At 42.5% G+C, this 13,235-nt stretch overlaps 1 protein-coding gene across 1 annotated transcript in view; it reads left to right on the top strand.

Moving 5' to 3' along the window:
• Window positions 1-9,117, top strand: part of POLD3 (DNA polymerase delta 3, accessory subunit) — a 48,250-nt gene extending 39,133 nt beyond the window's left edge. Inside the window, exons 10-12 of the mRNA XM_059132693.1 lie at window positions 1,642-1,757; window positions 3,132-3,207; window positions 8,358-9,117. Of these exons, the coding sequence (XP_058988676.1) occupies window positions 1,642-1,757; window positions 3,132-3,207; window positions 8,358-8,560 (395 nt within the window). The 3' untranslated portion in view covers window positions 8,561-9,117. The remainder of the gene's footprint in view (window positions 1-1,641; window positions 1,758-3,131; window positions 3,208-8,357) is intronic.
• Window positions 9,118-13,235: the final 4,118 nt, after the last annotated feature.

Here is a 13,235-nt window from a genome sequence, read left to right as displayed (position 1 = left end):
ATTTGCTATAATCTGAGAATTATATCCACTTAATCTTAAAAGAAAATGTCTGCCCTGAAAGCTGAGGCAACACAGGATAGTTGGACTCGTAAGGCTGTGGCATCAGACTGACTGGGGTCGAAAGCTTCCTGTTTCAGTTGTAAGCTCCATGACCTTGGCAAGCTCATTAACCTCTTTTTACTCAACTGTAATGCGTGAATAATAATATTTGTCTCTTAGCGTTGTTGTGAGTATAAAGGAAACAATTATAAGTGGAATGAATACGTGACACATGGTGGATGATCAGTAGATATATATATTTTTTTAAGATTTTTAATTTATTTATTTTGACAGAGATCACAAGTAGAGAGAGAGAGACAGGTGGGGGGGGGGTGGGCAGAAGCAGGCTCCCCACTGAGCAGGGAGCCCGATGCGTGGCTCGATCCCAGGACTCTGGGATCATAACCTGAGCCGAAGGCAGAGGCTCAACCCACTGAGCCACCCAGGCATCCCTGATCAGTAGATATTTATAAAACAACTTTATATCCTGACTTTCCTGTCAAATAAAAGGTTTAGCTAAGGTGATCTCTAAGGTATATTCCAGCTTTAATAATTCTTAATTCTTGGGGCGCCTGGGTGGCTCAGTGGGTTAAAGCCTCTGCCTTCGGCTCAGGTCATGATCTCAGGGTCCTGGGTTCGAGCCCCGCATCGGTCTCTCTGCTCAGTGGGGAGCTTGCTTCTTCCTCTCTCTGCCTGCCTCTCTGACTACTTGTGATCTGTCTCTGTCAAGTAAATAAATAAAATCTTTAAAAATAATAATAATAATAATTCTTAATTCTTGGGGCAGCTGGGTGGCTCTGTCATTAAGTGTCTGCCTTCAGCTCAGGTCATGATCCCAGGGTTCTGAGATCAAGCCCCACATTGGCTCCCTGCTCAGTGGGAAGCCTGCTTCTCCCTCTCCCACTCCCCCTTCTTGTGTTCCTTCTCTCACTGTCTCTGTCTCTCTGTCAAATAAATAAATAAAATCTTTAAAAAAATTATTTGCTTTTTCTTCGTATAAAATTAAGAAAATGTGTATTTTTTTAAAGATTTATCTATCTATTTGAGAGAGAGAAGGAGGCAGAGAGTGATCAGAGGAAGGGGCAGAGTGAGAGGATCTGTAAGCAGACTCCCCACTGAGCACAGAGCCTGACACAGGGCTTGATCCCACAACCCTCAGATCAGGACCTGAACTGAAAACAAGAGTTGGACACTGAACCAACTGAGCCACCTACGCACCCCAAGAAAATGTATATTTTAAAGATATTTAACTGCAGAGCCTGTGGTTGTCATGAATTACTGCTTGCAAAATGTCCTGTGTTGGACACGAAAGTTTAAAAAGCCACTGGAGGGATGCCTGGGTGGCTCAGATGGTTAAGCGGCCGCCTTCAGCTTGGGTCATGATCCCAGCGTCCTGGGATCGAGTCCCACATCGGGCTCCCTGCTCAGCAGGGAACCTACTTCTCCCTCTGCCTCTGCCTGCCACTCTGTCTGCCTGTGCTCACTCTCTCTGACAAATAAATAAATAAAATCTTTAAAAAAAATAAATAAAAAGCCACTGGAGAGGGCGTTGTACCAGATAGTGCCACAATTCTCTTATCTAAGCTTGTTTCATTATTTCAGTCATACCAGACTCTCCTGGGGATTATGAAGCTGAGTCACCATCCCCACCTCCTCCTCCTCCTTCTCCACCTCCTGAACCAGTACCGAAGACTGAACCAGAACCTCCTTCTGTCAAGGTAAAGCTTTACTGGGACAGTTGCCTTTCCATCTGTCCTCTATCTCCCAAGGACCTGAAACTCCTGTGCTGAATCGGTTGCTGCTGTACAGTTCACAGATACCAGTAGATGGCTCTTGTCTCATTTTGCTCTCCTGTAGTTACTACAGACTGGGCATTCCCTGTCCTCACCTGAAGCGAGAGTTCAGTGATAGGCGTAAAGTCTTAGGAAGGTTGCTGAGGTCAGGCCTGGGAGTAGTTTTATTTTTCTGACCTGTAGCATCAAGGCTGCTGTGCTACCTTACTTCTGTTGGAATTGCACCAAATAAGGTGTTGCCTGCATCAGAGCAAACTGTGGAAAAATAGAGTAGAACAAACAATTATACACATTTGTTGCTCTTCAGAAACTCTTCTGGGAAAGTGCAAGGTGAGAAAAGCTGGCAACAAATGGGGAAATACAGTTTTGAATGATCTTCAGCTGCACCTTGTCTACATCTATCTGTGTAAATAATGAAGAGTTGAGGAGAAGGATGCTAACAAGTTTTTTTCCCCTTTATGACTTTAGTTTTCCTTAATCCATTATATTAAGACTGTCATTTAAATTTTGCACTAATTTTTTCATTAGCTAAGGAGAAAATGGTTGAAAGACCAGTAGAGATAAAAGGACATTGGTATTAGTAATACCTGTGTGAGACTAAATTAGATGGGGGCAGTGTTGCAGTGTCAAGTCTAAAAAAAAAAACAAGTATTGGGGCACCTGGATGGCTCAGTTGGTTGAGTGTCGGGGTCCAGGGTCCTGGGCTTGAGCCCAACATCAGGCCCCCTGCTCAGCAGGGAATCTGCTGCTCCCTCTCTCTCTGCCCTTCTCTCCTTTCCTCCATCTCGTGCTCTTTTGCGCTGTCTCTCTCAAATAAATAAGTAAACCTTTAAAATATAAAATAGCAAGTTTCCCCAGCAAATGGGGATGCCATGGAAACATCTCATCTGGTTTTTGGGGCCTTCCCTTTGTGCTCCCACAATGTCTGCCACAGCCCCTCCGTTAAAGGCCTTGTAACCACATTGGATTGCAGTGGTCTGTTTTCCTTGTCTCTCATCTTGACTAAGGTCCTTGTCCTATTGGGTCTTTCTAACCATGGTGCCTGCACTACTCCAAAAAGTTTGTTGACTGAATGAACACAGTTCTTAGCTGAATGTGCTTTTTATCTCATAAACAACTTGCATATACAAGAACGTAACTTGTCTGTGTGGTAGGACTGGTCTCTAAAAGGAAGTGGGTAGAGTTCCTCCTTCAACTTTTTGTCATCATGGAATATTGGAGGGCAATTGTTGTAGAAATTTTTGTTACTTTTCTCTGTAGATTCATGGTTGTAACCTCTAATCTTTCTTGATCTTTTAGAGCTCAAGTGGAGAAAAAAGAAAACGAAAGCGGGTGCTGAAATCGAAAACCTTTGTAGATGAGGAAGGCTGCATGGGTAAGAAGCATTTTTGGCTCTAAATCTAGAATTAGAATTATTACCATAGAGAGGCTTCATAATCACTTACAGAGCAGGGCACCTCACACTTGAGTGTGCACGTGACTCACCCCCAAGTGAGACTGGGCTGCTTGTCTGGCACACACTCGGAGTAGCAGAGTGTAGAGGAGACTACAGTTAAAGTCAGATCGTGGGTGCTTGTTTGGGCCATATGCTGTAGGAACATGCTTTGAGATATTGGATGAAAGTCACATCACCTCTGGTGGGGAGTTTCTTGATCTATGGAATAGATGTAAAATACCCATTTTTATGTGGCTTTGTTAAGATACAGGTGAGGTAATATTTAAAAAACACTTTTGGGGCACCTGGGTGGCTCAGTTGGTTGAGCATCTATCTCACTCTTGATTTTGGCTCAGGTCATGATCTCCGGGTCATAAGATCAAGCCTGGCTTCAGGTTCCCTGTTTAGTGGAGACTCTGCTTGAGAGTCTTTCCCTTCTGCCCTTTCCCCTGCTTGCACTTGCTCACTCTCCATGTCTGTCTATGTCTCTCTCAAATAAATAAATAAATCTTAAAAACAACAACGACGACAACACACTTTCAAGGTGGAAACCATAATTACTAACTTAAAATGTTACAGACATTGAGAAACTTTTAGTTTTTTATAGGGGTTGTTTTACACATTTAAACAGTGGAAAAGAAGCCCCCACAGATGCTTAGACTCTGAAGAGCGTGTAAGAATCTTCATGGTATTTTGTCCCATTTGTTCTACAGAGGGGTTTGACTAATCCACATCACTTCCTTTATAAGTTGCCTGTTGGTAAGTCATGTTAGTAAAAGCACGTGCTTTCTATGGTGTCCTAGAGGGAAATGAGAATTTAGGTTTTGAATTATAGGTTGATTCCTTCAGCCATTGTTTAACCTTGCCCTCCCCTTCCACAGTTGACTCCCACTTCGGTGGGGCTTTCATGCTTGAAGCTGGAGGGGATGCTCTAGTCCTGGTGCTGCCTTTTTGTGTTTAGAAAGAGTTGCGGGCTTACGCTGCCTTCGGCTCAGGTCATGATCTCAGGGTCCTGGGATCGAGTCCCGCATCGGGCTCTCTGCTCAGCAGGGAGCCTGCTTTCTCCTCTCTCTCTCTCTCTGCCTGCCTCTCTGCCTACTTGTGATCTCTCTCTGTCAAATAAATAAATAAAATCTTAAAAAAAAAAAAAAAAAAGAGTTGCGGGCTTAGGTTTGTAAACCCCTTGTTAGTTGGATAGCCTGTAACTGTAGTTTCTCCCTTCCTGCAGCACTTGCTCTCTTAAAGAAGTATTTTTTTCCCTTTCTTGATTTTCCTTTTCTGGTTCAAACTTTTATCTTAAAAAGATTGATCATCTCTGAAGAATCCACTTTTCCTATGATATGTGGTTGTTAGAACTAGTGTGAACTCCATCTCATTGTTCCTCACCTCCCACTCTTCTGAAAAGGCCTGTGCCATTTTAATTGTAGCATATGATCGGGGAATAAAATTCCTTACATGTGGAAATTTGTCTTTTCAGTGCCAGAATTTTTTGTGAGCCTATGAATTCCAGACTTTGAGAAGGGTTGGTTTTTTGTTTTTTGTTCTGTTTTATTTGCTTTCAATCTTTTAATAGTGTACTGTTAAGCATTTTGGTTTGACTATTGATGATATATATATTTACTGTTGAAGTTCTTATTCTTTTTTTTTCTTTTAAATTTAAGAGGACAAAAGCATCACCACTAGTTTTTTCCTCCTTCTACCCCAAAAGAAAATGTCAGATATATCATTGTGAGCATTCACTGGGAGTTTGTGGCTAATTACTTATTGCTTTGTTCAAAACACAGCACTCACGTTTGGGCCAGGTATGGGATGTGGGTTTTTTGTACTCCTGTTTCCAGACAGGACTATTAAGAGCCTTGGATGCTGCAGTGAAAACTGCTCTCATAGCACTTTTTTTTTTTTTTTTAAGGTTTTTAGTGCAAGCTCAACCTAATGAATCTTGGCTCTTGTTACCAACAAAGGAGTTGTGTTTTCCTTTCTCTTTTTGGACTCTTCCAGTGTACCAGCACAGGGGGTTTGCCCGATCCTGTGCTGGATCAGAGTTGGTATGGGAGTTTTAAAAACTGGTCTTTCTCTTTCTTTGAGTTTGCTGTGGAAACTGGGGAGTTGAGCCCCTGAGATAAGTTTGGGGTAGACTTCTAGATGAGGTGGATTTCTAAGAGCAAAATATTGTTTGAGTAGAGAATAATAATTCTAATGTTGCCCATGTAAACTTGGTAGGTCAGAACAGTTGCATGTTACTCAGTTAAAATAAAGACTCTGTATTTTTTATATTGAAATCTCCTTTGTCCTGTAGTTTGAAATAACTATAGCTTTGAATATAGAAATCCTTCTTACAGCTCTCGAGGTACACCAAGTGTGCTGCTTAAGAAATTTTGTTGGTGTTGCCCTGACTGGTTTTTAACTCCCTCAAGCAGTGCATTGCACAGAACTGGCAATGAGACAACCAGTGGTTTCAGTAATGAGTATGAAATAATGAGCTAATTGATGTTGGAGTTCAATATTATAGACCTGCCATTTGAATACAAAATATAGCTTATGAAGGAGCAAGTCTTATACCACCAACTAATAGTAAGTTGTTTCTTTTTTAGATCTGCATGTGACTCTTCAGACTTTCCTAATTTGAGATATTGAGTAAATAGGAGCTCATAAGTTAGTTCCAAAAATCCAGTTACATAATGCTTTTCAATTTGCCTATGAGATGGTGGTGGTATTCAGGGATCATAATTGCTAAACTAATAGATATGCCATGGGAATTCCCTAAGTATCTTAGAGTAACATTTCTCAAACTTGCCTGAGTAGATGCATTACCTGAGGACCTTGCTAAAAATCAAATTGTGATTCAGTAAGCCCTCAGGCAGGACCTGACATTCTGCATTTCTAGTAAACTCAGGGGAGAGTCGCATGCACTCGTCTGTGGAGCACAATTGAGTAGTAAGGCCTTTGAGAACACTTAAGATATATGTTTAAAGCTTATCAGTGTTTTTAGCAAAGTGAATTCTAGGCTCTTGAAAGTAATGACAAATCCTAGGAGTTCTTGAGGAGGAACCGTTAATTATACAACCTCAATGGCATTAGATGGCTGTGGAGAAGGGATGCTCCACTGGCCACAGCCAGTTGACCTCCAGCATGGCTTTCCCATCGTAAGGGGAGAAAAATAGCATGGGCAGGTACTTGCCTAAGATTACTAGGTGCATCTGTACCTTCTGTGAGGTGGTGTTATCCCCATTTTACAGGGGAGGAAAGAGCACTGACTGTCAAAGTGTGGTCAGGAGACTAGCATTCCCTGGGAACATGTTAGAAAAGCAAATTCTCAGATCTATTCCTGATTTACTGAATCTGAAACTGGAAATTGAACAAGCCCTGCAGGGGATCCTGATGCACACCAAAAGTTTGAGAACATGTCAGTGGCAGACTAGATGGTAGAATGCAGATCTGTTTGATTCCAAAGCCACTGCCTCTGGAACAGTTTGACTAATATATTTTATTAGAAAGAACAATCAGTAATTAAGTGCTTAAAACTATTATTCGTGGTGCACCTGGGTGGCTCAGTGGATTAAGCCCCTGCCTTCGGCTTAGGTTATGATCTCAGGGTCCTGGGATCAAGCCCCACATCAGGCTCCCTGCTTAGCGGGGAGCCTGCTTCCCCCCCCCCCACCTGCCTCTCTGCCTACTTGTGATCTCTGTTGTCAAATAAATAAATTAAATCTTAAAAAAATAAAAACTATTATTGTTCTTTAATGGGAAAAATACCTTTCACTTCAATCGCTTGTACATTTATTATCGCATTAGGTTACTGTGTTCAGCGAAGAGGAGAGGTTTTCCTTTACTGTTTTTCTTCATCCTCCTGCTGCAGCTTCGAAGGCTGAGAAAGAATTTAGATGGTCATACAGCTGGTTATACAGCTGCTGCAGCTCTCTCTAGTCACAGGAGGGTGGCATTGTGCTGTTTCTCGTGTATGGTTTGTGCGCCTCAGTAATACTGAAGAGACGCTCATCAGCTCTGTGACATCGTTGTCAGAAGTTAGTGCCTGTGCCTGTCCTCTCTTCAGCTGCTTTGTACTGACTGCTCACTTTTCGAAGTTTCCATTGGGAAGAGATCAGTGAATATTATTGGTTTAAGAGAAGGCAATATATGCCTTCGGCTGATAGGAAGTTAAGAGAATTAGTAACTTTGTTTCTCATTTTATCACTGTCCTTACTTAAAACGATAAAGTTTGTCACTTGAGGCAGTTATCATCATAATGGAGACTACTACTAAGTCTTGAGTCATTCGGAACTAAGAACTGAACAGCTAAGTAATCTACATTTCTTTGTACTTAGTATATGCAGAGTGAATGATACCAGGATAGAGCTAGCCAGGAGGGTCTAACTGTAAGCCTTGTGGGACAGGATGGGGACTGGCAAATAGAGTAGAGATTAGGGCTAGGGAAACCAACAATGGAAATAGGTAGGCACTATTGGGTCAGGGAAGTGAGGATGAAGAAGTTAGTCAAAGCACGGAGGTAGAAGTAGGTGTTTGAGATATAGACAATTTCAGTGCAGAGTTTAAGAAGTTAGCTAGCATAGACCAAGGACCCAAATGCAGAATTCGGGTAATCAAATGATAGGGGCCCATTAAAAGGCATAGGACGTAGCATGACACAGTAATGTTGAAAGTTGATTCTGAGCCCCAGCTAGAGTCTATGTGAGCTCAGGATACACAGACTTCCCACTTGTGGCCAGAAGTGATCTCCCAGTGGAAGAAAGCTTCAGGACTAGGTGAGCACACCTGCTTTGATCAGAGGATCTGAGGGAACCAGAGGGAACAAGACATCTCATTCTCTCTCTCTCTCTTTTTTTTTTAAAGATTAATTAATTTATTTGACAGAGATTACAAGTAGGCAGAAGCAGACAGAGAGGGAAGCAGGCTCCCTGCTGAGCAGAGAGCCCAATGTGGGGCTCAATCCCAGGACCCTGAGACCACGACCCGAGCTGAAGGCAGAGGCCCAACCCACTGAGCCACCCAGGCACCCAACATCTCATTCTCTTAATTGTAGTGTTCTAAATGACTCGACCCATTCCTATCCCATTTTTTCCTTATTCTGCCAGTGACTGAAAAAGTCTACGAGAGTGAATCCTGCACAGATAGTGAAGAGGAGCTTAAGATGAAGACCTCCTCCATACACAGACCCTCCACTATGACTGTGAAAAAAGAACCCAAAGAAGAACGAAAGGGCCCAAAGAAAGGGACTGCTGCTCTGGGCAAAGCCAACAGACAAGTATCCATTACTGGCTTCTTCCAGAGGAAGTGAACTGCCATCTCTGTTAAGTCAGAGACATGGAGTGGTCAGAGGAGAAGACCAAGACAGACAGACTCTCACTTACTGTGTAAGTTCATCCTGTGCCTGACCTTGCCTATATCAAAAGACTTCTTCCATCCTGTGAGGTTTATACTGTTTCTGGTTTTTAACCAAAGGGAAAGCACCTGGAAGCAAGAGGCAAAAGAATATTTAAGAAGCTGTTATGTTCTAAGGACATTTTCTTAAACACAATCTTTGACCTGTTCTGGAGAAGAATCCACTCCAAAAATAAATTGGAACAGGTTTCAGAATTATCACTGAAGCCATTTAGTTGCTAATTCATTGGGCCCTACACACCCTCTGCCCTGAGCACTTACGGCTCAGGAAGTATTCCTCCGTGTTCCTTTGCATTCTGTGGACTTGTGTGGGTCTTCATTTATCCCTGAATTTTACAGGACGTGTTTACCACTCCCTCTATAATCCCTTCCCCACTACCGTACTTCTGTGTGAAGCCATTTTCTGTAAGTCTTGTAAATCTTGGTTGGACTAAAGGCTGAAACAAAAATCTCCCTATAATTCTCTAATCCTCTCTTCCTCTGTTAGAAAGTACACGGACTCCTGGCTACAGACCAGCACATTGCTGGTGTTCTCCCCCTTTCACAAAAGCTCTCTGGACCTTCACTTGCAATTAGTAAGTAGGGGAAAGCCTCAGGCAGAGCACAAATAGAAATATAATGTTTGACTCCACCAGAAATGACTTAGTGTCCACCCTGATGGCAGCGGAGGCCTCGCCATGTTGCTGACACACAGCGCGCTTTACACTTCTTTTGAGCTTTGTCTCCTCCCTGCTCCCAATCTCAGTACCTGGAGAGTGAACGCCAGCCAATGAAATGGAGGCTAAGAAGAGAAATCCCTTTCCACGTGCAGGGTACAGTAGTCAAGAAAAATTTCTCCTTCTCGAGGAACCTGAATGTTCAGAAACAGCAACTTTCCAGGAATGGAAGAGAGAAAGCACACATTTTTATACAGATGTTGCTCATCTGTATTTTTAACCCTCCCATTTGCCTAAAAATACAAGCTAGCCAAGAAAAGATGGAGAAACTGAGTTGTTAGGACTAAACAGCAAGTAAAACATTTTCATTTGTTACTTATGGAAAATCATCTAGTCCTGTGATAACTTTTGAGCAGTTTTCATTATGGCTGGGTAGTGAGCTTGGTGGATGGAGGTGGTGGTGTAGTGAATCCTGCACAGTGAGTTCCAGGCAAAGGAATGCAGGCTCGGCTGCTGGCGTGGCTCACTACTGACAGACGAGGGATGTCTGACTTAGCCTGCGTATGTCGTGATGCAGTCAGCCGTCTGCTGTTTAAGGTTAGGACTTCGACTGACCTTGGATTAACGTGAACGTCTTTACCAGCCGTCCCCCGGGGCTTCCTGGCCAGGCACTGTGTGGACTTGATTGAGACCAGAAGTTTGGGAGATGAGTCCTGGCATTACATCTAGGACTTGAGAAGGCAGAGGCTTTGTGTAGCAAGCAGAGTAAAGCTTGACATATTCCATAGCCCTTTCTTTTTAAAATGTAAAAGGATGGAAAGCCTCAACTTATCTTTCCAAAAAACCCTCTGGAGAGTGATCTCTTTTAGGTGGTTATTTTTGTCATTGCCTCTAGTCCTTTTTCTTAATGAGAATGGAAAATTAAAGAAAAAACAGTCTAGTTTTTTTTTAATTATTATGCTGGGATCTCTCATAAAACTGAATTTTGAATTGGAAAATTCTTGGTGGTGGTTGGAGTTCCCTCTTTGAAATGATGATGCCCATATCCATATCCAGTCTGCTGCCTAACCTCTGACCTGTCTACAAGGTTTAGGAAGGAGTGAAGTGGTGGCCTTTGTTTTCCCTTTTTAAGCAAAACTCTACTGTGTTCTCCACAGGAATTAAATAAATTTGAGAAGCTGTGTTAAAACAGTGCTTCAAACTGAATGTCTGCTGGGGCGGTTACTCAACAGGACAGCCACAGTGTGCAGTCACCTCAACTCTGAATGGAGACAAGGCTGGTTTCCAGTTTATATTGTTAAAATTGCACACCCCGTAGTCTGAGATGAACAAGTTATTTGCCGTCTTCATCATTTTTTCAGCCCCATGGGAACTCTTAGTTTCAGCCAGACTCAATTTTTAGTTCGCTTCGGAGAAAATGTAGTCCTGATCTTGCACACTGTATTTGTTTGGCTTCATCACTTGCTAGCCATGTGACCTTGGGCACATTTCTAAGCCTCAGGTTCTTTGTCAAAATAGAGCTAAAATGAGGAACTCTGGATTTGTCAAGACTGAAAAAATATGTATTTAAGTAGCATAAATTTGGTATACAGGTGGTAGCACGGGGCACCTGGGTGGCTTAGTTGTTCAGCGTCTGCCTTTAGCTCAGGTCATAATCACAGGGTCTTGGGATCAAGTCCTGTGTCGAGCCCTGCATGGGGCTCCCTGCTTAGCGGGAAGCCTGCTTCTTCCTCTCCCACTACCCCTGCTTGTGTTCCCTCTCTTGCTGTCTCTCTCTCTATGTCAAATAAATAAATAAAATCTTAAAAAAATAAAAAATGTGGTAACACATAGGTGCTTTCCAAATGGTGGCTTCCTTCCTGATGTGAGAAATGATGCCAGCAGCTACCAGCTTTCTGAAATGTTGTCAAGGATATGAACCAGAGGTTAGACTCTTTCAGGGTCATCATTCTGGCTATAAATGTGATCAAAGGGAGATGATGATAATTGCCGTATTTTATTTTATTTTTTTAAAGATTTATTTTTTTTGACCAAGAGAGATCACAAGTAGGCAGACAGGCAGGCAGAGAGAGAGAGAGGAGGAAGCAGGCTCCCTGCTGAGCAGAGAGCCCGATGCAGGGCTCAATCCCAGGACCCTGAGATCCTGACCTGAGATGAAGGCAGAGGCTTAACCCACTGAGCCACCTAGGTGCCCCGATAATTGCCCTATTTTATGGAACAGTTTCCAGAGTAGATACCTTTCTTTTGAAAGAAAGTGAGATTCCTTAGCTGTATATACTATTCATGAAAACATTTATGTGTATCTACTATATGTCAGGCCTCTGAGCTGGGCACAAGGGATATAGTAGAGTCCTATGCTTGTCTGCAGGATCTAGTGGAAGAGACAAACCAATAAAACGACATTATAACGTCCTACGGTAGAATGCAGTGACAAATAAGCACAGGCTTCTCTGAGACCTCAGGAGGGTGGACATTCTTTCTAGAAGAGAGAAAGCTAAGCAGATATTTGAAGGGTAAGTAGGATTTGGCCAAGCAAAGAGGAGTGAAAAAGATTTTCTAGGCAGAGGAGCATGACTTTGGGTGGAAATGGATGGCAGACTTTGGGAGTAAGAGGGAAATAAATGTATTGAGAAATGAGGCTGGGGTCCTGGTGAAAAGTTAGGATTTTATTTGAAGACTAAGGGCCAACTAAAGAATTTTAAGAAGAGGAGTAACATTAGAAGTTGATTGTCATCTGAGAGGGCAGCTGGCATTTTCTTTGAGTTGGTATGTCATATAGTGAGTCTTTCTACCCATGCATGCACATTGTATCTTAGTTCTGGTACTATTAAAATTAAAATTTTAGTGGGATTAGAGAAAAATGTCACCATTAAAATGAGGCTGCTTCATTCTGGCAGCCAGTGTAGACAATTGCAGAGTTTCCCTTCTCTTCCTCCATCAACATAAATTTCTCTGGCAAGAAATAATTTCAGTTTTTTAAAAACTGATTTAAAAAACAGGGTAGTTTTCTGACACTCTCAAGGATCTCTGCCTCTACGCAGTTCCCTGAAAAGGGAGGGGCAGGGTGGGAGGGGGCGAGTGGAACAGTTCTATTTCTTTTCTATCTTTGTTTCTCTAAGAAGACATTAGTTATTTTACAGGAGAGTGCTGAAGAGAAGGGCCATATAAGGAAACTAAATAGTTTCTCCAGGACAAGAGTAGAATGAGTGCATAATAATGTATTTGCCAGAAACGTACTCTGTCAAGACTCGTTTTGGTAAACTGGTCTCCTTTCATTCGTTCCGGGATCTCAGTGTGCTGTAATGCAGCTTTTTACCACCATGAAACATTCTGGGGCTGCCTCGTTTTGTTGTGAGAAGACAGTATTGCTTTCTGAGTTATTGCCCTGGCGGCTCTGTAAATTAGCCCATGCTGTCACCATGCCCTCTCTGAAGGGCACATTGTACCCAAATGACTGCATTTAGGATTGACTCTTGCCACTCCCTGCTGCATGACACTTCTCACCACTTGTATCTGTGTCCAGTTTTGTGTGTGTGTGTGTGTGTGTTCTTAAGTGGGCCACCCACAAATTGCCACCCAGGCTCTTTAGCCAGAGAAACTTGGTAAGACTTTGGATCCAAACCCACCTTAATTCTAGAATTGCCCTTTCATTTCAAACTCTAAATATTGTCTGGCTCCCCCACACCATTCCCTCTCTTAATTCTGATTTGCTCTTGCCAGACCCCTTGTTTCTTAGGCTTCACTTTGGCTTCTCCCCCTCTTTTTTTTTTTTTTTTTTTCCTTAAATACTCAACAGTTCCTCATAGTTAGTCCTTTGACTTCCTTCTTTTGGTCTTTCAGGCCTCCTCAGGTTCTTTCACATCTTTTACTGGACTGCTCTTGAAGAATGGAAAAACCACGTTGTTTAATAGCTGC

This window comes from Mustela lutreola, chromosome 1 (genome assembly GCF_030435805.1).
Source record: "Mustela lutreola isolate mMusLut2 chromosome 1, mMusLut2.pri, whole genome shotgun sequence".
In the NCBI taxonomy this organism is placed as follows: Eukaryota; Metazoa; Chordata; class Mammalia; order Carnivora; family Mustelidae; genus Mustela; species Mustela lutreola.
The sequence above is the reverse complement of the archived record's forward strand: the minus strand, read 5'-3'. Positions and strand labels throughout refer to the sequence as shown.